Raw genomic sequence first — 23840 nt, forward strand, 5'->3', positions numbered from 1 at the left:
AGAGCCAGTACCTGAGTCCTAATAGTCTAGCCCTTTATCTTATGACTTAATTGCTTTACTATCTTTAAAAGACATTGTTATGCTGAGTGTGGTGTGTATGTCTTTAATCCCAGCACAAGGGAGGCAGAGGCATGAATTCAAGGCCAGCCTGACCTACATAGTGAGTTCCGAGTTCCAAGACAGCCAGAGCTATATAGTGAGACCTTGTCTTGAAATAAGAAGACATCATTCGGTGCTGTTGTGTTAAGTATCATGGCTTATCTACTGTAGCCTAAGAATGTCTCTGCTTCTCTCCCATATTCTTTCCCTTTATTCCTGTCTTCTCTGGTAACAAGCAATAGAGGGAAAGTGAAGGGTAGGCTAGGATTAGGAAAGGCTATAGCTCTGTAGACTCTTCTCCCAAGGAAAAGTGTGGGGAGTGGGAGCAGAAAAAGTAGGTAAGAGTGAAGATGGATAAGGATATGGACCAGCAGCTGGATTTCTGCGCAACTTATTTTTTCAGTATTGTTGGGAAAGCTCAGCTTTCAGCTATAACCTAAATAGCAGATTTTGAGAACTGGCTGTTTTTCTTAACTAATCCACATAATCTCTAGTCTATTGTTTCTATTCTTGGTAATGTCTTTAGAACATTAATTGTATCCATGTGAATTGAATGTGATTTCAACCTAATAAGTTTATATTCCTTTTGTGTTCATTTTGATTTAGAAGTATCCATGACTGCTTTTTAAATTATCTCCCAAGAAACACGAAAACCTTTTATAGGAACTTTTGTTAACTCTGTCCATGGTTTCTTGAGGTAAAGTTTGAATAAATCTAATTATGGCAGTCAGTTGTAGAGTGCTTGCCTTGCCTCCATGAGGCCTGGTTAAGACTGGGTTTGTGAAAGATCTCTTTGGATAAAGAGGCCTTGTAGAGGAGGTATATTTTCAGGTTTGGTTGTTGAATTACTTTTTTTTCCCTTAAAAGTCTTTTTCCATACAATATGTTTTGACCACGTTTTCCCTCCCTCAACTTCTCCCAGATCCTCTTCCCTTCCTATCTTAGTGGTTTTTTTCTCTCTCTCAAACAAAATATCATAAAACCAAAAACATAAAACAAAATCAAAACAAACCTAAAAGCCAGAAAGAGATAGAAAGCCTGCAAAACAGAAAACAGTGACAAAAACCCTGGGGTTCATTTGTGTTGGCCGGCTACTGCTGGGCACAGGGCCTGCTCTAGAGTGCGGTTGACATGCCCAGTGTCCTCCACAGGGGAAACTGGTTTCCCTCTCCCAGCAGGTGTCAGTCACAGATAGCATCTGCACCCCTCCACTCAGTCTGCTGCATTACATTTTATCTCCAACTATGACCAAATTTCTGTTTTGTCTAATAGAACAGAAATTGTGTACAAATCATATTTAATATATACTCCTTAGTTTTTAGTTTTACTTATTAGGGTTTGAAGTTTAAATTTAAATACACACACACACACACACACACACACACACACACACACACTAGATTAGGTTATAGAGTACAGATTTCTTTTTCCCCCGGTTCTTTGAGAGAGGGTTTCTCTGTGTAACAGTCCTGGCTGTCCTGGAACTCCCTTTGTAAACCAGGCCGACCTGGAACTCATGTCTGCCTGCCTCTGCCTCCCAAGTGCTGGGATTAAAGGTGTGTGCCCCCACACCTGGGCTGAATTACAGATTGAATTGAAAGTATTTGAATAGTTTTAAATTTGTTAAGTAAAGGCCCAATTCTTGCTTTTTCTACTTTAAAAGGATGTAAATTATTTAGAAATCTTAAGTGGTTTATCTGCAATTAAATGAGAGTATATTTAAAGTACATTACATGATAAATTTTAATTGTCTTATAGTGGTAGTATATTAGATTGAAAAGGAAATAACTTACCTAAGAAGCCTTCCATTATAACTGCTTCATCCTTTCAGAAAGGTTGGTGTCTGTATAGTCTTCTGAGTAATATCAGCATTTGTTCGTTTATTGATTGACTGGTTAGTTGATTAATCGTGCTAAGGATTGAACACAGGGCCTTGCACATTCTTGGCAGGCAAGCAATATACTTCTGAGCTATACTCCAACCCAAATTATAAATTTCTTTTTCTAAGTTATTGGAATTTTAAGAAAAGGTAGTACATTTAGAAATTTAAATACTCCATAGATTAAGTAGGTAGAAACTAAAGAGGCAGTAAACACAAGAAGAACTTGGAAAGCTGTTTTGAATAGATCTTATATCGTTCATGTTTATTGGGTTAGTAAGTACTTGATCTCATTCACTTTTCTCTAGGAATTTGGTGTAGTCTCAAACACAAGATTGATCGCTGCTACTACTTCTGTATGTAAGTGCAAAAAGAATATTCTGTTTTAAGGATGAAATGTAAAGAAAGCTGTAACATACAGATTTTGTTTTGTGTTGTTTTTATGAGCCACATGCACGTGAATTTATTACGGCTCCAAAGACTATCTTTAGCATCATAGACAGGAAAAAAAAATGTTTGAAAAGCTGTTTTTACTGATGTAGTGATGTAGACCTTTAATTTCATTGCTTGGGAGGTGGAGGTAAAGGATTAGGAGTTTAGGGCTAGCTTTACCTACATAGTGATTTTTGGGCCAACCTGGGTTATATGAGATTAACTCTAAAAAGGGGGAGGGAAGTTTTTGTTTTTGTTATTTTAATTTATTTTCATTTTATGTTCATTGGTGTTTTGCCTGAATGTGTGTCTATATGAGGATGTCAGAAGCCCTGGAACTGGAGTTATAGACAGGTGTTAGCTGCCATGTGGGTGCTGGGAATTGAATTCAGCTCCTCCAGTGCTTTTAACTGCTGAGCCATCTCTCCAGCCCTGACATTTCTTTTCGATTTATATTTACTATTTTATGTGTATGAGTGTTTTGTCTGCGTATATATCTATGCACTACATTTGTACTTGGTGCCCAAGGAAGTGATGAGCTTCCTTGTGGGTGCTAGGAATTGAACCTGGGTCCTGGGCAACAAGAAGTACTCTTAACTACTGAGCCAACTCTCCAGCCTAAAAAAACAAGTTTTTATGTTCATCACGATATTGCTTTTTTTTTTTTTGAGACCAAGTCTCCTCTGAAACTTGGACTCCTCTAGCTTTTACTTACCAAGAAGGATTGCTAATCTCCTGGTGAGATTACAGGTGGGCCATCATGCCTAGTTTAAGACAATACTTTTAAGTGGTAAAAAAAAAATTAGTTGTAATGATGGGAATAATGTATTTCAAACCTTCAAGTTGTATGGTACAGAAAAGAATGTGACTGTGTAGATAGACAGTCATCTGAGTTAATTTTTGTTTGTTTGTTGGCTTTTTGAGCCAGGATGTCATTATACATACATATATAGCCCTGGCTGTCCTGGAACTCACAGAGATTTGCCTCTGGGATTAAAGACTTTTATCATCACATCTAGCAACACTTGTGTTTTTAAAGATTTTTTTTAATTATGTGTAGGTGTGTGTTTGCATGTGGGTATATGCATTTGAGTGTAGGTGCCAAGGAGGCCAGAGGCATCATCAGTCCTCGTAGCTGGAATTATATAGAGTTGTGAACTGCCTGGTGTGGGTACTGAGAACCAAACTCAGGTCCTCTGAAAAAGTGATCTTAACTGCTGATTTCATCTCTAGCCCCAGTTAGGTTAACTTTTACCCCATTTCTGTCTCTTTGTACTTGTGTCTGTCTCTATCCAGTTACATAACCTTTTTAAATAAGTTGCTCCACCTGTTGGCCTTAGTTTGGTTTGTTTGCTTTTAGACTTTTGAGACAGATACTCACTGTTGTAGCACTCGCTGGCTTGACTCATGATAGTTCTCTTCCCTGAACTCCTAAATGCTGAGATTACAGGCATAACGCACCATCTTTCCCAATTCATATCAAGCCTTTTTTAAATTTTCATGTGTGTGTGGTTTGCCATGTATGTATGCATATTTGTATGTGGTAGGCATATGTACTTGTGTGTGCATACACGCCAAGACCTGAGGTTGATGTATAGACTCCTCCTTTGTTTTTCTTCCCCCTTAATTTGTTGAGGCAGGGTCTCTCCATTAACCCAGAACTTGCCAATATGGCTAGTCTTGCCACTACAGCTTACTGTGGGGGAGCCCTGTCTGCTTTCTGCTGGAATCACTGATGGACTGCCACACATGAGATTTATGTGTCTGTAGCACTTCAACTGCTGAAACATCTTCCTAGACGACATCTTAGGCTTAAGGGTAGAAATTTGCTGTAAAACTTTAATTACACCATACATATGTCACCTTAATGATGCTTTGAATTGTTTTCTGGAAACATATTTAATCTATTGTCTAATCTGCAAGATGGAGAGTTACGATGAGGATAAAACCAGTCAGTATGAGCAGCATATTGAGCAATGCCTTGCTATTTCTTTTCTAGGATTATTATAATAAAATACCAGATTGGATTTTTAAACAGAAAGGTATTTTCTCAAAGTTCTAGAGTCTGAAGGTCCAAAAACCAAGGCACCGACAAGTTTGGTTTCTCATGTGGCTCCCTTGTTTGGCTTTTATGGTTATTCTTTCATTGCCCTTTGTGTACCTGCACCTTTATTTTCTTTCTTTCTTTCTTTCTTTCTTTCTTTCTTTCTTTCTTTTTTCTTTTTTTTTTTAAGATTTGTTTATTTGATGCGTATGAGTATCTTGCCTGCATGTACATCATGCTGGTGCTGTGGAGATGAGAGAGAGAATATTGTATCCCCTGAAACTGGAATGATAGACGCAGTGATGGCTATGTAGATGCTAAGAACCAAACCTGGGTCCTCAGCAAGAGCAGCAAGTGTTCTTAACCACTGAGCCATCTCTCTACCCATCCCCCATGTGTCTTCCACATCATATTAAAACAGCAGTAGTCGGGGGTGTGCCTTTAGTCCCAGCACTTGGGAGACAAGAGCAGGCAGATCTCTAAGTTTGAGGCCAGCCTGGTCTACCTAGTGAGTTCCAGGACAGCCAGAGCTACTTAGTGAGACCCTGGATGGGTTGGGGGAGGGACCAGCAGGTAGACATTCTGTTGCTGTGAAGAATATTGAGTGAAGCAGTTCTTTTGTTGTTGGCTATTTTGTCTTGTTTGTTGAGCAGTTTTAAAGGAAGGATTTATTTTGACTCATAGCTTCAGAAGTTTCTGTCTGTGGTTTGCTGCTTCCATCACTTTTAAGCCTCTAGTGAGGCAGAAACATCACAAGGAAAGGGTGTGACAGGGGAGAGCTATTTACTTCATGATGGCCAAGAAGCAGAGAGTGGAGGAGACTGAGGACAAGAAGTATCTCTTTAGGGACACTCCGCCAGGGATCCTCATCCTCTAATTAGGCCTACCACCAACAGCTCTACCACCTCCCATTGAGACGTTCAGTTAGGACTCTATCAGTGTTTAGAAACTTCATCTTTCAGCGATAGCATCCTCCAGCTGATGACTTAGCCTTCAACATATGAGTCACGGGGGATACTTTATGTCCAAACCACATCAAGCCATCCTTTGACCTAATTTAACCTTTACCTCTTTTTAAAAATGATTTATTATGTGTATGTGTTTGGTGTTTGCATGTGCATGTGGGCACCCGAAGAAGCCAGAAAAAGGGTGTTGCATTCCTTGGAGCTGTAGTTACAGGGAGATGTAAGCCCCCTCACATGGGTTGAGAACTGAACTCTGATGCTCTGCAAGAGCAGTGAGTGTTCTTAACCGTTGAGCCTCTTTATTGCTGTAAAGGTCTTCTCCAGCTATAATCCCCTTCTGAGATGATAGGGGTAGGACTTAAGCATGTAAATTATTGATTTTGTTTGTTTTAGTTTTTGAGACAGTTTTACTACATAGCCTTGGAGAGATGACTCAACCCGATGACCTGAGTTTGATCCCTAGAACCCATAAGTTGTCCTCTAAATTCCACCCACATCATGGTGTACGTATGTGCATGCACAAACACAGAATAAATAATAAATGTTTAAAAATGTGGATCCAGTGGTAGTTGTGTATGTCTTTAATCCCAGCACTGTAGAGGTAGAGGCAGGTGGATCTCTGAGTTCAAGGCCAGCCTGGTCTACACAGTGAGTTCCAGGATAGCCAGAGCTAAAAAAAAAAAAAAAAAAAAAAAAGTGGATCATATTATTTTAGCATAGGTGGAATAGAAGCTGATGGCATAAGGTAAATCTAACCTCAGTGGAGGTGTTAGTTAGGCCCGGCTAGCTCAGTCAGTAGAGCATGAGACTCTTAATCTCAGGGCCGTGGGTTGGAGCCCCACGTTGGATGCCAAATGTAGATGAACAGTCTTATTAAATAGGAAACACAGAGCCAATTGCAGAGTTGAAAGCCCAAGAGATCACAGCAATAGCTAAGAGCTAAAAACACTTTCTTACCCTTCACTGCCGCTGCTGTCCTTCCCTCAGCAAAGAGGCCTACTTCCTGTGTCTGTCCTTTTATTGACTTTCTGTTCTGCCTTCTCATTGGTTGTAAACCCAGCCACATGACCTCCTCATCACTGCCTGTCTGTACAGACCTCCAGGTCTTCTGTGGTTGGTATTGAGATTAAAGGCGTGTGTCTGCCATGCTGGCTGTATCCTTGAATGCACAAAGATCCGCCTAACTCTGCCTCCCAAGTGCTGCGATTAAAGGTGTGTGCCACCATCGCCCAGCTTCTGCTATGGCTTGCTATTAGCTCTGACTCCCAGGCAACTTTATTAACATACAAATAAAATCACATTTCAGTACAAATAAAATATCACCATATTGGTGGTATAGAAGCTGACGGCATAAGGTAAATCTAACTTCAGTGGTGTTAAGTGTCCAAATCCAGGGTTTAGTGATGTGTATCGATTACAAACTTTTTTTGAAACAGGATCTCACTATCTAGACCAGACTTGCCTCAGACTCAGAAAGGTCTACCTGCCCTCCCTATTGCTGCGATTAAAAGCATAAACCACTGTGCTGATCCTGTACAGACATTATTTTACCTTGTTGATTCTCTGCCATTAATAGGAATCTGTTTTATTTGTATATTTTATACCCTACTTACATATAAAGGAATTCTAAAACCCAGAAACTTAAATGGAAACATTTTCAAAATAAGGAAAAGAAAGAATATGAATTTCCTCATGTTGAAATAGTTCTAGGTTTCAGATCTTGGCAGATGTTACCTAAATTAGGTGTACAGTTCTTAATTTATAAAATACCCTTTTTGAAAATGTAATACAGAAAATGCACAGAATTTCCCTTATTTTGAGTGAAGGAAGTCACTTGTACCAACGGAAGGATCTATAAACCAGAGCTGCTGGAGCTGCTAGTTGCTACCCTAATTGGCTTAAAAGTATTGTAACCTAATGACTTGAATACAGTTTTCTCAATAGTACTTAAGTATGTGTAACTCTTGACCTCTTGAGGAGATAACAGTGGTTTTTCGTATGTACTTCATTAGTGAGTACAAATGGTAACAATGTTGTATAACAAAATGACTGCATGGATCATGGTGTAGCAGATCTCTATTACCTTGAGGCCTGCCTTGCTTACATAGTAGGTTCCAGGCTAGCCAAGACTATATAATGATACCTTGTCTCAAACAAAAAACTAACAATAAATAAATACATTATGTATTTGTTTATGAATAAATACATTTACATATTTATGTCTTGGTAAAGAAGCACTTGTATGCTCAGAAAATATCAATTAGTTTAAAAACAAATTCTTTAGTCTCAGATAATCACAGATAATTTTGGTATATTATCCTAACTTCCCTCCCATTTTTTTATAGGTTGCTATATAGGTGTCCTGTATTCATTCTAAGATAAATACAGGCAAACAGAAAAATACCACTCTAGAGTTGAAAAGATTTTAGAGATGTTAAAATCTAGTGATTTTTTTTCAGTCTTTTAATCTTTTAAAAAACAGCAGAAGCTTTTTCCTTTTCTTCCTCTCTCTCTTTCCATAGCCTTCCCTCCCTGCCTCCCCTCTTCCCTTTTCCTTTACCTCTGCAGTCTTCTTGCCTATAACTCCAAGTGCTGGGAGTGAAGGCACCTGGCACCATTCCAGCATGAACCTTTATTTGAAATAAATTTGAAGCTCTCCAATTGTATAGGCAAGCTCATCACTCAATCTTTGTCCTTCCTGGAAACAAAGCTCTAAATCTTTTAAGTATTTCTGAGAGCTCCTACTGGAGGTAATAAATACAGCCTACCTTCTAATATTTTGTGCTATGTTAAAGGAATTTTGGATAAATTCATTTTGGCATTTTCTTGATTTTAATTGTTTTGTTTTGTTTCTTATAGTAAAAACTAGATTTTCATATGCTTTTCCAAAGGAATTTCCATACAGGATGAATCATGTAAGTATATTAAATAAAATTTTACATTAACTAACTTCATTTTATATTAGAATAAACTTCATAGTCTCTTAAGAATGGGAGTTTCAAGTAATATAAAATATAGACATTATTGTACATTAAATCTCAGTAACTTAAAAAATAAATAAATAAAAGTTAGGCGGTGGTAATGCATGCTTTTTTTAATCTTAGCACTTGGGAGAGAGGCAGAGGCAGGTGGATGGATCTCAGTAAGTTCAAGGCCAGCCTGATCTACAAAGTGAGATCTAGGACAGCTAGGAATCTAAAAAAACAAACAAACAAACAAATCTCAATAACTTCTCTCTGTATGTTTTTTTCTGGTAATAGTTAACAGTAGTGATTTTTAATCTTAGATGCCAGTTAAATCCCCTTAGGAAGTTTTTGGTTTTTGTTGGTAGGGATGGGGGAGGGGTTGGTTTTTTGAGATAGGGTTTCTCTGTGTAGTCCTGGCTGTCTTGGAACTCTCTAACTCCCTCTATAGACCAGGCTGCCATCTGTCTCCTGAGTATTGAGATTAAAGGTGCATGTCACCATGCCCAGCTTAAATTTGAAGTTTCTAACAGTTCTAACAGGTTTTTTGTTGTTGTTTTGTTTTGTTTTAAAGTAGCAAGAATTCTGGGGTGGTAGCTCAGTAGTAGAGTAAATGTTTAGCATATATGGGACTTTGGGTTCAATTCCAAGTTACTACCACCATGATACTGCCTTCACCTTATAAGGATTTAAAACATGTAACAGTAAAATGCTATTTATTTATTTATTTATTTATTTATTTTGGCAACACTCCCTATTTGCTGTTTACTCTAAGCACTGGGGAGGCAGAGGCAGGCAAATCTCTGTGGCTTTGAGGCCAGCGTAGTCTACGTAGTTAGGCCCTGACTCAAAAAACAGACAAAACTCATAATTTTTGTGATTGTTAATGCTAATATAAGTTACTGTGTTTTTTTTCTTGATTTAGAAATTTTATGTAAGACTGGTAAATGACTTAATTTGCTTGTATCTGTAAGTTGTTAAACAACAAAGAATATTCATGTAATTATGCTTATTTTCACTGGATTTTTTTTAACAGATTCTAGAATGTGAATTTTACCTTTTAGAATTAATGGTATGTATATTTTTCATAATACAGTAAAACAATTTAATGAGTTTTTCTGAAGGGAGGTAAATTTTAAATTTATCCAAATGATACATGATGGCAAAATCATAGAAATATAATAGCATCATCACTTATTCCTTTCTGAGACCTATAAAATAATTTGTATATCTTACTTGTGCTTGAAAAAAATTCCTTTTATTTTATTACAACTATAATAAAGACTACAAGCAAAGAAGCCAGGAAGTTAAACCACTGTAAACTGTGTGCACAGTTTGTGTATGAGTGCAGAGTTAAAGGTAGATTGTGTCTTGGGGCAGAATTCTGCTCCTCTATGAGAATTATGGATCTCTAGGCTAGTAAGAGGTGTCAGTGTGTTGCAGATGTGACACTTTGAGTCTCTAAGGAAAAAATGGATGCTGACTGTCTGCCAACTGATTTACCAAGGTGTATTCCAGAGAAAGCACTGCCTTCACTACCACAGTAGTTCAGGGTCATATTTGAGTAAGAGAATAAAAAGGAAGCAAGTATGAGATAGAGAAATTAATCTGAAATACACAGAACAATTAGTTGGAAAATGATATGGTTTTGTGTTGTAATAAACCTGCTTTTATACATATATTTTTAAACGTTTCTAGGATTGTTGCTTGATAGTGTATCATCCTTATAGACCTTTGCTCCAGTACGTGCAGGACATGGGCCAAGAGGACGTGCTGCTTCCCCTTGCATGGTAACTAGAGCAGAAGTTACTCCCCTGTAACATGGTACTAGACGGAGGGTTGATAACTGAATGTGTGGTGTGGTATTATAAAGTGCCCCAAGACATTTTATAGTCAGCAGCTATCTGCTTGTGAAGTTTGAATGGCTACAGTGGTATAAGTCATAAAGATATACCTATTTGATAAGTGTTTCTTTTCATGTTTTATATGAAAACATGACTTTACATGAAAATTAAGAGTAATTTTTTTCAAATAATACTTTTTGATTGGATTCAATGTAAACCCATTTCAAATGGTTTTTTTATTTTACTTTTTATTTTCCAAAAATGTGAAAAATTTATTTTACATAATTAGTTGTGGGGTCCCAAAATCGAAAATAAGTTAGTTTCCTATTCAGTAGTGGGTATCACTTTGTTGTCACATTCACGCATCCATTGTTTTGCTCTGTTTTCATGTTTGTGGCTGTTCTCAGTAATAGAACAGGGTTGTGAGTGTACAAAGATGGGAGAAGTTCCATAGTCAGTGACGTAAACATGCTGTTAGTAATATTAAGATTTACATTTCTGCAGGAGGATAGTGAATGATACCTACCGCACGGATCTTTGTCTGCTGTATCCGCCTTTCATGATAGCTTTGGGTATGTAAATTTGGAGTGCCTTCATTGGTTAAGCTGTTTCTGCCTATTTACGTTATGCTAAAATACATCTCACCTGAGTGTAAATTCTGTTTTTATGCAGTAGACTAATCCTTGAATGTGAGCTTTCAGTAATGCGCACTACAACAGATTAGCATTATTGTCCCCTCAGCCCACTTCTTTGGTAATTTTTCCCCCTTTAGTTATTTAAAGAATTTTAATCAGTACCTAAACAATGTTTTTTTGTGTGCTTAAAGGGGAAAAGTCAGGTTTAAATCTGCTGTTATTAGTTGTCTTTAAGTATCTGGTTTTGATTTCCATTTCTGGATCCAAGAGCTTAAGGAAAGAAGCATCTGTGCTTGTGTTGCTAGGAGAAGTTAGCTGGCATCCCACATCGTGGAGAAGGGATGCAGTGATGGGCTAGAGGGGACTAGATTTAGACATTGCTTTCTTTACACTTGTAGAAACAGTTAGCTAATTTTTCTGAGTTTGTAAAGTTGTGGGAGGGATAATAACTTTATAAAGAATTGTTTCAGTAGTTAAGTGAAATCTCTAAATAATAATAGAACACCAAATGTCTGTTATATCCTAGGCACTTAATAGTTTCTGCTCCCTTTTTCTCTCCTGTTGATTTTCATGGCTCCTTTCTTACATCCCTCCCCCTTTCTTTAAATTAATCCAGACTTCTTTTTCTTTTAATTTTTCCTCATACTTAATTTCACTGGATGGATTTCCCCTCTTTCTTTTCAGTTACGTCTTTTTTAATTGTTCTTTTAGATTTATTTTATTTTATATGTATGAGTATTTTGGCAGCACATATATATATGTAACACACTAATGCCGTAAGCCCTTGGAGGCCAGAAGAGGGCACCAGATCCCCTGGAACTGAAGTTAGAGATAGTTGTGAGCCCCTTGTAGATGCTAGGAATTGAACAGAAGTCCTCTGCAAGAGCATCTCTCCAGCCCCGCTTTTCCGTTATTTCATAAACATTGCTGGTTTTCACCTTTATAGTAGAGGCACACATGAGCTATACTTAGCACTTCTGCAGAACTGGTGGCTCTTTTAAAACACTGGACTTGGTGGGATTCTGAAGTAACACCAGTGAGAAAAGATGCTGGCTTTGTATAGATAGGAAGGAAGAAATAGCAGGGCACATGGTATGATTTTGCCATCTGTGTGTAGTCTATGTTCCCCTTAGGTAGTCTTACTGAAATGTGTGGCTTTTGTAATCTTTTATGTGTTGAAACAGTAAAGTAAATGTGTTTATGTGTGAGCATTGGCAAGTTCGTGTAAAGGTCAGGTACACATAGTAGAGGTTAGAGGTCAACCCTTGTCATTCTTCAGGAGTCTTTTTTTTCTTCTTTTCTTTTTTTTTTTTTTTTTTTTGGTTTCTGTGTTTAGTCCTTGCTGCCCTAGAACTCACTCTGTAGACCAGGCTGGCCCCAAACTCAGAGATTCACCTGCCTCTGCCTCCTAAGTGCTGGGATTAAAGGTGTGCACCACCACTACCCTTGAAACAGGGTATCTTACTGGGACCTAGGGCTCATTTATTAGACTAGTCTGACTGGCCAGTGAGCCCCAGAAACTACAAGTGTTTGCCATCATGTCCAACCTTTTCTTCTCTCATTTTCTTGTATGTGTATGGGTGTTTTGCTTACATGTATGCCTATGCATTGTGTGCATGCTTTGCAGAAGCCAGAAGAGTGTATTGGCTCCTCATGATTGAGTAATAGTTGGTTGAGTCATCATATGGCTACTGGGAATTGAACCAGATACTCTAGAAGAGCAGCTAGTGCTCTTAGCTTGTTGAGCCATCTCTCCAGCCCTAGTCTCATGCCAACACCTTTATTTAATGTGGGTGTTGGAAATCGAACCAGGTTTTTATGTCTGCACTGCAAGCGCTTCACCAAGTACACTGTCTCTACAGCCTAAACCTGTTCAGCTCAGATCTTGTGCCTGATCAACTTTTCGTGTCCTTACATAGCTCCATTTGACACTTTACTGACACCTCAGACTCTAATCACCAATAAGCTCATTAGCCTTGCCCAGAATCTATTACCTTTTTAAATGTTGTTGCTGGTGTGGTGATTAGTGCTAGTTAGTAACTTTAGTTGGAAACTAACTAGTTTCCAAGTAAGGGTTCTTTGATCTTAGCTATAGTGTGGGTTTTTATAATCTTTTAGGTGTTGAAACATTAAAATAAATGTGTTTATGTGTGAGCATAATTCTTCAGGAGTCAACTTTTTTTTTCTTTTTCGTTTTTCTGTCCCTTCTGTAATCTAGCCATCTTTTTCATCCAGTTTGGTGATGAGTCTCCAGCATCCTTATGCTTATTAGAGTTATATCATATCCTACATATTATTGGGCTTGTGATTCTAAATACAAGCTAACATCCCTCACACTCTCACAGGGACTATTTGGCATCCAAACAGATGGACTTGGATTTTATAGTGAAATGATATGCTATTGGCATCTCATGGGTATAGAAGCCAGGGATGCTGTTCAGCATATTTTGTTTTGTTTTGTTTGTTTTTGTTTTTCGAGACAGAGTTTCTCTGTGTAGTTTTGTTGCCTGTCTTTGTTCTCACTCTATAGAACAGGCTGGCCTCAAACTCACAGAGATCCGCCTGCCTCTGTTTCCCAAGTGCTGGGATTAAAGTCCTGCGCCGCCACCACCAGCCCGCTGCTGTTCAGCATTCTTTACCACACAAGACAGTTTTGTTTTTTTTTTTAAGATTTATTTATTTATTTTATAGATATGAGTGTTCTATCTGCATGTACAACTTTATATCAGAAGAGAGACATCAGATCCCAGTATAGATGGTTGTGAGCCACCATGTGGTTGCTGGGAATTGAACTCAAGACCCCAGGAAGAGCAGCCACTGCTCTTAATCGCTGAGCCATCTCTCCAAACCCCAAGACAGTCTTAAAAGCTTGTCTAACCAAACATGACCATCATGCATAGGTCAATAAATGCTTAAGTGAAATTTAGCTTTTTAAAATTTAGATTATATCCCCTAAGGATGGGTTCCATTAATTGAAAGCTAAAGATTAAGGTCTAGGGATGGAGAGTCTGGGATAGACATTCTGGGGTATTACATTTGGGTGAGGTCTGCTTCTATAGACAGCCAAAGGCCACCAGGTCATTAGTAATATCCACTCCCAGCTTTCTGGATAGAAGCATTTTATTTGCTCCTTTAATTAACATTCCTGGTTCCCCCAGCAATCTGTGGGTGCAAGGACTTTTGTGCCCCCAACACACATTTTTAAGACTTGCAGTACGTTGGTGAGGTGGGCTGTGTTTTCTGTTACTGGCTCGGGGTGTGATTTGAATACTTAGCACTACTGTTCATAAGTGAATTTTCCTATTTATTTTTCTTGGTTGGAGTTGTTTCTCTTGTACAAGTCTGCCTTCAAGGCCCCACACCTGACCAGTATACAGTGAAGACAGGGTGTAAAGAACTATCCTGCAGCCAGAAGTTTTTCTGTATATCATTAAATTAATAAATGGTCCATTAAATATTGATACACAGTATAAAGTGTTTGTAATCTCAACATTGTAACTTACTTTAGAAAGAGTATTGGAAAGTATGATAAAATCTTTATGAAAATCTTTAGTTCTAAGACTGTTTGCTGTTAAATTTGAACAATTGTTTCTATTTTTTTTTTTTTCTAGCTTGCCTACATGTAGCCTGTGTTGTACAACAGAAAGATGCTAGGCAGTGGTTTGCGGAACTTTCTGTGGACATGGAGAAGGTACTCTTGTCTTCTTTTTAAAACATAGTCTCGCTGTGCAGCCCCACCTTTCCTGGAACTTGCTATGGAGATCAGGCTGGCTCCGATGCATGGAAATCCATCTACCTCTCCCAAATGTTGGGATTGAGGCATGTGCCACCATGCTCTGCATGATGTATGTTCTTTATATGCTAATACCTTGCTAGTTTTTACTACTGAAAGTTTTTCAAATATTTTCTTCTAGATTTTGGAAATAATCAGGGTTATTTTAAAACTATATGAGCAGTGGAAGAATTTTGATGAGAGAAAAGAGATGGCAACTATTCTTAGTAAGATGCCAAAACCAAAACCACCTCCAAACAGGTATATTTTAGACCTAATTACTGATTTGATTTCATTGTGTAGTGTACTCAATTATATTTTTCTTAGATTGTGCTATGTTTCATTTTTTTCTAAAAACTTATACTAAAATTTCTTGATTTCTGCCTGTGTAATTTCTGTCTTGATAAGTTGAAGATGTCTCAGTTTTAAGATCAATTCTCTGTCTAGCAACTTCCTAATGCAATGGAGGTCTATTACAGGTATCCCTCAACATATAGTCACATTCTGTACATAAATGGAACTGGGTTAGGCAAACTTATTTGAAATTCAGAGGTAAAAGGCTCAAAAATAATTCTTTCCTCTTCTTTCATTAATGATTATTTTATACATCTCAGTAACCATTTTCAAAAATTTTGATGATCTGATATATGAAAGATAATAAATTTTGACTTCTGAGTGATCCTATGATCCATAGCACACAGTTACATATAATTTTGTAAAAGTGAACCTCCTCTGCTAAGAAGTTTTTGTTGTTTTAATTGAATCTTCTCACTTAGTTGAGTGGCCCTCTGCCCTCACTGTGCAAATCATTCAAGGAAGAGAAAGGTGAGAAGGGAAATGAATGCTGTTGGCTTAGTTGTTACTTTAAAAGGTCATGAACACTAAGATGCACTTATAGACTGCTCTGGTTACAGTGATATTACAGTTGAGAAGAAAATGATGCTTACTGTTACTAGGAGCTGCTTAAAGCAGTCATTCAAACAGCTACCTTTGGATGCGTTTTTTACAGAAGCTCCCTGAGTGATTCTCCACTAATGGCAGGGCCTGAAGCTGCAAGATGATGATGGACAAGATAAGGCAATCTCCTATTGTCACAGTTACTGGTATTTTCAGCTTTAGTTATTTTTATTTTAATATTCAGCATTTTTTCTAGGCAATTACCATATTTTTTAATGTATAAAGGTTTGTTATTATCATATGATTTTATGATGTCATTGGACAGCAGGTTTTTTTGTTTTTGTTTTTGTTTTTTTTGAAAGACACTTTGGATTTTCCTAAAGAATAGAAGTAGAGTTTTACATGTCTGATTTGATTTTGTAGGAAATTTGTCCAGAACTTGTAATCTCTATGTTGAGTGATACCTGTAATAATAGTGAAATCCCAAGTGCTAACTTACATCTCTGAATGTGTATGGACACTAACTTCCAGAATGCTTGTTGTGTATGAGGGCCCAAAGTTACAGAAGAATAAAAACATAAAACCAAATGTTAGTTTTCTGGATTTTAATTTTCTACACCTGTGTCTTGTAGTCAGGAATGTCTTTGTTTTGTAGAATTGTGCCACAGAATAATAAACTTCAGAAACTAGTAGTATTATCAGGTGTTGAAAATGAATCTTTTAATTGGCATAAAATTTCTTTCTTCCCCATTTGAACAGTGAAGGAGAGCAGGGTCCAAATGGAAGTCAGAACTCTAGCTACAGCCAATCTTAAAACACCCTGAAGAATCCTGTAGTGGACCACTTGGAAGTAAAGCATTGGACAGTTTGAGTAATGTCTTCATTGGAAATCAGATGCAAACGAATAGCTTGTTTCTATCAAGCCTATTGGGAATTGACTTAATTTTCACAAAATAAGTTTTCCTTACTTAATTTGATTCTAGTGTGTAATTTATTAAATCGTAATTATAAAATTTAGTAAAGCTCTAAGGGGACATTTTAGACATACATAGACATTTCAGAGTTAACTTCTCTCACACACAAATGTATACACACACAATAATACTGGTTTTTGATTAGGATAATTGAAGTTTTTTACTAATAGCTTATTTTTTTAATTAAGGCAAGAGACATGAAATGTCATTTGTTTAAAATTCTCTTTGGACATTAAGGGACCAAGAAAATGGACATAAAAAGTCAGTAAGAGCCCTTCACCCTTCCCAGTTAAATTTTAAAACTTTATTCTTAAATAAATTAAATCTTAGGGAAAATTGTGATGTGTTGGGATGATATTTATAATTTGAGGGAGATTAATCAAGAACTTACTAATTCTTAATATGTATTTTATTCAATATTTTTTGTATCATCACAGAAGATACTAGCCCAACCTGTTAAAAAAGTGCAATATGTATAGTATGCTTTGACATTTTAAAGGTTATATTGACTTATTAGCTGCTTTGAAATGCTGTGAAACCTGAAAGAAAAAGTTATTTGCAATTAATTCAGTTAATAAGCATTTTAAAAGTTCAATTTGGTTAAACAACGAAGTTGAAATTTTGGTGAAAATGTTCATCTTTAGTCTGTACTGGAAATTTTTATGAGGTACATACACCCCATTCTTAATTTTGTGTTTTAGTGTGAGCTGACAGATGTACAGTAAGTATTCTAAATCAAAAATCTAGTCAGAGCGTGGCGGTGGTGGGGCACCTTTAATCCCAGCACTTGGGAGGCAGAGCCAGGTGGATCTCTGTGAGTTCGAGGCCAGCCTGGTCTACAGAGCGAGATCTAGGACAGGCACCAAAGCTACACAGAGAAACCCTGTCTCAAAAAAATAAAACAAAACAAAAACCTAGTCAGGTTTCAGGCTAGTGTGATACTGGCCGTTCTTAATTTTTATAAGTGTAGACTTCAGAATAAATGTTACATCTGTGGGACTGGTGTCACTGAAACTTCATAAATTACTCATTTTCTTCAGACTTGAAGGAAGAATGGCAAATAAAACTTGGAGTAATGGAATATTAATGTGTAGTTTTGCACTTTTAAAAAGTAAATCATGAAAAAAATTAAGCATTGACTTCCTAGTTAAAATTAGCAGAATAAAAGTTAAGTTCTTCAGCTGTATTTACTAGTGTCTTGAACTCATCTTGTTAAATTTTACTTAGGTTTTCTCAGAATCTTTCTGCATGTTAAATTAACGCCCATCATACTTTGTATAAAGGGGTGATTTCATGTGGTTTATGAATAGATTGTAAGGAAAGTCTTGATTCCTTATGGAGAACATCAGATGAGCTGGAAAGGAGACGACACATTGGCACCAGTATGGAACCTCCTAAGGCTGTATAAGATAAGAACAAGAAAACAAGCTCTCTGCAGGCCTTCAGGAGTGGATCTGAGCTTAGCTTGGATGCTTGGTGATTGCTCATCACAGTCATTGACTGTAGTTTTATCTTCAGGCCTTTTTTCTCCAGTGTATTTTCCAGTCTAACCTTCCTGTTTCATGGTTTTCTTCGCAATCTCTTATTGTCGAAAATTAAAAGTTTACAAGAGCAGACAGAGCAGTGTAATAAACCTCCGTGTGTGTATGATCTAGCCTCAGCAATTACTGATTCATAGTCAGTTTCTCCTTTTTTCAACTTTCACACCTGTCTCCAGTTTGCATATTATTTTGAAGAAAATTCCAGACATTATTTCATCTGTAAATATTTCAGTATGTGCTCCTGAAAGGAAATGGCTCCTTAAAACACTATAAAAGTACTTTTAAAGTTTTTTTAAAAATATTTTTTGTACTTTACTTAAAAGTAATGAAAATAATTATCAAATATTACATTAAAAGTTTCAGTTCCGAGCTGAGTGGTAGTGGCGCACGCCTTTAAACCCAGCACTTGGGAGGCAGAGCCAGGTGGATCTCTGTGAGTTCGAGGCCAGCCTGGTCTAGAGATCCAAGAGAGGCACCAAAACTACACAGAGAAACCCTGTTTCAAAAAGAAAAAAAAAAGTTTCAGTTCCCTGGGAGTTACAGAACAGTCTATGTATTCATTTATAAATCCTTTTACTTTTAGATTCATGGATTCTTCCTCCATGTTATTTAAAAAAAAATTCCTGGTTTTCATTTGTTAATCTATTAAGTCTCCCATAGCCTAAATTTTGCTGTGGGCATCCTTGGCATGCCATTTAGTGTGTTTTCTTTCTCCTTTGTTTTTTATAAATTGGCAATATGAAGGTTGATCGCATGGAGATCCTATTTGTTTTGGTAGACTACTGTATAAGGTGGCAGTCTCTTCCATCAGTAAGCACATAGTGGCTGTCGCTGTATTGTCACCCACATGACAAGTATTGTTTTTCAGAATCAATTACTGTCTTAGGCACACTGTCCAGTATCATAGCCACCAGCCACTTAGGGTTGAATGGTTACCGTGTGGCTTGTCTGAATGCAGATATGCTGTAAATGTACAAACATGTTGGATTTTAGGTACTTATTACAAAACAAAAGAATGTTAAAAATCTCAATTTGTTTATAACCATTATGTGTTTTAAATGATAATATTTTGGATACATAGAATTAAATAAAACATTATTCAAATTAATTTTTCTTGTTTCTTTTTAATTTTTTAAATGTAGGAACATTTAAAATCACAGAGTGGCTTGCATTGGACAGTGCTGCTGTCAGATAATAATGAGAATGTTAAGACTCCTGTCTCATTCCACCTACCTCTCATTCCCATTTCCTGCTTTTCTTTTTAACTTGTAGTCATTTCTCTGCTATTTACTTCAACATTTCCAGTTAGCAAGCTCCTAATATATATTATCGTTAATTTGAGCATTTACTGTATGTCAGATGCACATCGTGTGCTTAGTTTGAGCTAGTTCTCAGAGTAATTTACTTCAGAGATGAGAACTCATATCATATGAAGTAAGTGACAGCTTAGATACAGATTCTAATCCATAAAACCTGCTCATTGGAGCTCCAGACACGTTACCATGCTACCCTCCACTTACTCCCCCCATTGTATTTATTTCTCATTTATTTTCAATATTGAAGATTACCTAAATATGGAAGATGGACGGTCTTGTTTTCCCACACATTTCCCCCTCCCTCCTGTGATGGAATTTCTATCATTTAATTGTACAGTTTGAGCTGACCCACAGCTTTAGTACTAGCACTTAGGGTATGGAGTCAGGAGAGTCAGAAGTTCAAGTCTAACCTGGGCTACATATGAAGAGTTTGAGGCCAGCCTGAACTACCTGAGACAGTATCCCCAAATGACAATAAATTGTACAATGCTCAGTTATGTACAGATATATAGATAATAGTCTTCTATAATCTAATTTCTTTAGACTATTTTGCCTTTTATAATTGGCAGTTACCTTGGTTATAATTTGTTTAGTGTTTCTTGTTAGGTTATCCCAGAATTCTTTATTGTTTGTTCTTTACCATTCACACGTAGGGCGATTTGGCTGAATGTGTCATCTTCCAGGAGAGAATGACTGCCCTCAAGGCCGAGTGTCACTGCTGTGTAGAACTGACTAGATTGTGATCTCTCCACACACACCCCTTTATTCTCTTAGGTTGTTACCAAAGATAGGGGCATGTCAAGCCTTTAAGTAGCGCCTTGCTCTTGATTGAGAGTGCAGTTCATTCCCTGTCTAAGGGCATTAGACTTGTTGGCTGTTTTAAAGAGTTCTTTGTGCCATTTTGTTTTGTTTTTATCCAAGACAGTTTCTCCGTGTAGACCAGGCTGTCCTGGAACTCACAGAGATCTGCCTCCTCAGTGCAGGGATTAAGGCCTGCGCCACCACCCTGCTCTTTATTCCCTGTTTTAACAGTTTTCCTTTACAGCCCTTCTGTTTGGTTTAGTCACACTGTTGCAAGTTAGAATGTTGCCATAATTTAAAGGATCCTACATACTTGAGAAGACAAAGGTATTTGGAAAGTCTGTGTGTTAAAATAAGAGCAGCAGAGAATCAAGGATAAACAACTGTCCTCAGATTTGATCTTCAAAGAAAATAGGAACTTATGAATGCACTCAGTGAGATTCTACTAGGATATCATCTTCTGGAAGTTTCTCTTCTTCCACTTCTCCCTCCTTACTTAAATCTCTCTCATTTTCTCCTTTGCCTTGGTGCTTGCTGTGGGATTTTCACCAGACATGGGTGTAAGCCAATAAAATCTGTATTAGCTGGCTGGTGACTGCGCTGGGTATTCGGTATCCCAGTGTAGCCCTGAGCCTTTCTTGGGGGAGCTTTTCAGTACAAAAAAACACGTTCTGGGTTGACATACTTCAGTTAACACGAACAGTTAGCCAGAAGCAGAATTACAATAGCTAAAAAGCAAGCTTAGTACATTTAAAGACTTTCCCACAACTATATATGGACTTTGGTGGATTAGGCCTTTGTTTTTGTTTTGGCTTGTGGTTCTGTCTGCATGCTGAATTTTACAGCCCAAATGGAACTTCCATCGTGGCTGTGCTAAGGTCTAGGGCCCTGTTACAGTGCTGAAGCAACTTACAGTGTTGAAAAGGTCTTGGTAATTTAAAAGTATGTTTTTTTCAAACACAGGGAACAACTTACTTTGCTGGAAGGTATATAAATTGTTCACTTTTTCATTTGTATTGACTGATTGACTTAGGGTCTCCTTACACAGCCCAGGCTGGCCTCAAACACTGTTCTTGCCTCAGCCTCTATAATCCTGGGATTAAAGTTATGAGCCGCCAAGGTTGGCTTTAAGAATATAGCATTTGTGCCTGGCAGTGGTGGTATACACCTTAAATTGCAGCACTTGGGAGGCATAGGCAGGTGGATCTCTGAATTCAAGGCCAGCCTGACCTACAGAGCTAGTTCCAGGACAGCCAGATCTATACAAAGAAACCCTGTCTTGAAAAACCAAAAAAGAAAAAAAGAATACATCATTTGGGCTGGAGAGATGGTTCAGCAGTTAAGAGCACTAGCTGCTAGGTTGAATTCTCAACACTCACATGGCCCATCTGTGACTCCAGTTCCAGGGCATCTGATACCCTCTCCTGGCTTCTACAGGGGCCAATTATGCAAGTGATGCACAGACCTACATGCAGGCAAAATACCCATATACATAAAAATAATAACTTAAGGGTATTTTTTTAAAATAATACAGTATTTAGTGTAGGAGAGATGGCTTAGAGGTCTAAGAACATTTGATGCTCTTGCAGAGAACCCAGGTTCAATTTCCAGCACCCTTGTGGCAGCTTACAACCATCTGTAACAACAGTTCCAGGAGATTTGACTCCCTTTTCTGACATCTTTGGGCACTGCATGCATTCAGTGAACTACCAAGTGCAGGAAAAACAATCATAAAACTACACATAAAAACTTAAATCTTTTTTTAAAAAAGGATACAAAACTGCATTAGATGCTGAACCTGTATCCACTAAGTGTTCTGACACATACATAGTAAATAGCAAAAGAATACATTCTCACAGAATTGAAGAGGCCCCATGGAAATTATGAAAGTTAGTTGAGGAAGATGATGATGAAGGGAAGCTGAGGCATTTGGTTAATTCAGAATTTGGTCTATTGTTGCCACGTTTTCCATGGTTACCTCTGCTCCCTTGTAGATCTACTCAAAAGGTGAGCTCCCATGATTGAGATAAAGCAGCTACTCTTATAAATAAAGCATTAAATCATATGCTGTAGTTTTACATTTTGAAGCCTCTGACACCATGATAGTAACGGTTTTAATATCAGTCTAGAAGTGCTACTACAGGTCTTTTGGCACTTGGTAGGCTGGGGAAAAAGGATCTTGAGTTTGAGGGCACCCTAAACCATGTAGGGAGACCCTGTCTTAGAAAATGAAAACATCAGACTCCTCTTGTTTTAATTGTGGCCAAGTGCAGACAGTCATGTAAAGGAATGTGGTGGTGGTTGTTTTTGCTCTTTTTTGCAGGACCTGCCATCCAGATCCCAAATAAATCACACAGATGAATTCTTACTTGTAAATGCCTGGCCTTAGCTTGGCTTATTTCTTGCCAGCTTTCCTCAACTTAAATTATCTCATCTACCTTTTGCTTCTAGGCTCTTCCTATTCTCTTACTTCTGTAAATCTTACTCCATGGCTTGCTGTGTAGCTGGGTGGCTGGCCCCTGATGTCCTTCTCCTCTGGCTTCTAGACCTTGCCCAGATTTCTCCCTCTATATATTCTCTCTGCCTGCCAGCTCCACCTATACTTTCTCCGCCTTGCTATTGGCCAGTTCTTTATTAGACCAAGTGTTTTACACAGGCACAGTAACAGCTTCATAGAGTTAGTAACACACCTTAAAATACTTTTCCCCAACAGTATGGTAATCATCTAGGGTATTGCTGACTCATTCCATGGAACAGATGAAGATCACAGGGTAAGGATCTTCTCAATTGAGACTTAAAGAAGGCATCTCTTTGACTGTCTTTACCAGAACTTGGTTCCCAGGATAGTACCGGGACTGTCCTGTGTCTCATATCTAGGCCTCCCTGGTTTAAGTTTTGTAGCCAGAAGTTTTCCTGTGTCCCACCCAGTCTGCAGTTATTCAAGTAAACACACAGAGGCTTATATTAATTAAAACTGCTCGGCCACTAACTACTGACTACCTCTTACACTTAAACTCAGTCCATTTCTGTTAATCTCTATGTCTCCACATGTTTGGTGGCTTTACCTGTGTGCCATTACATGCTGCTCAGTCAGTGGGCTAGCATCCTGACTCAGCCTTCCTCTTCCCAGAATTCTTGTCTGATTATCCCACCTATACTTTCTGCCTGGCTACTGGCCAATCAGTGTTTCATTAAAGCTGTGTACAAAAGCATTATTCCACAGCAAAGTTCCAAAAGTACTTGTTGGAACTTGGATAGGTGGGTGATACATGCTGGTTAGTTTGAGGATCATGTAGCAAGTTACTTCAATGGACAGGCCTGGTGTACAAAACTGCTAAGGGCAATCCCAAAGGGCTAAGGATAATAACTTAAATCCAAGAAATAGGAGTTTCTTGCATTAGCTTAGTAAGGCAATATTTTTAGTAGCCTATTTATTCTTTCTACTTTTCTGGAAGACTGGTGATGCTGGGCACAGTGGAGGTTAAGTTGTATCCACAGTTCCTGGGAAACCTCCTGGAGTAACTTTGGCCTTGAAATCTGGCCTATTTCAACTCTGTATACTTTTAGGCACTCCAAACTTAGGAATTTTTTTTCATTTAGAAGAGTTACTACTTTCTGTGTCCTTTCCATCTGACAAGGAATGGTTCAATCCATCCAGTCAAAGTGTCCACTCATGCT

General features: G+C 37.8%; 1 protein-coding gene across 1 annotated transcript in view; it reads left to right on the plus strand.

Annotated features, from left to right (window-relative positions):
- Positions 1–16228, plus strand: part of Ccnc (cyclin C) — a 20671-nt gene extending 4443 nt beyond the window's left edge. The window contains exons 3-10 of the mRNA XM_036178533.1: positions 2287–2338; positions 8279–8334; positions 9419–9454; positions 10081–10172; positions 10731–10798; positions 14473–14552; positions 14776–14894; positions 15643–16228. Of these exons, the coding sequence (XP_036034426.1) occupies positions 2287–2338; positions 8279–8334; positions 9419–9454; positions 10081–10172; positions 10731–10798; positions 14473–14552; positions 14776–14894; positions 15643–15694 (555 nt within the window). The 3' untranslated portion in view covers positions 15695–16228. The remainder of the gene's footprint in view (positions 1–2286; positions 2339–8278; positions 8335–9418; positions 9455–10080; positions 10173–10730; positions 10799–14472; positions 14553–14775; positions 14895–15642) is intronic.
- The last annotated feature ends 7612 nt before the right edge of the window (positions 16229–23840 follow it).

This window comes from Onychomys torridus, chromosome 2, assembly GCF_903995425.1.
Source record: "Onychomys torridus chromosome 2, mOncTor1.1, whole genome shotgun sequence".
Taxonomy (NCBI): Eukaryota; Metazoa; Chordata; class Mammalia; order Rodentia; family Cricetidae; genus Onychomys; species Onychomys torridus.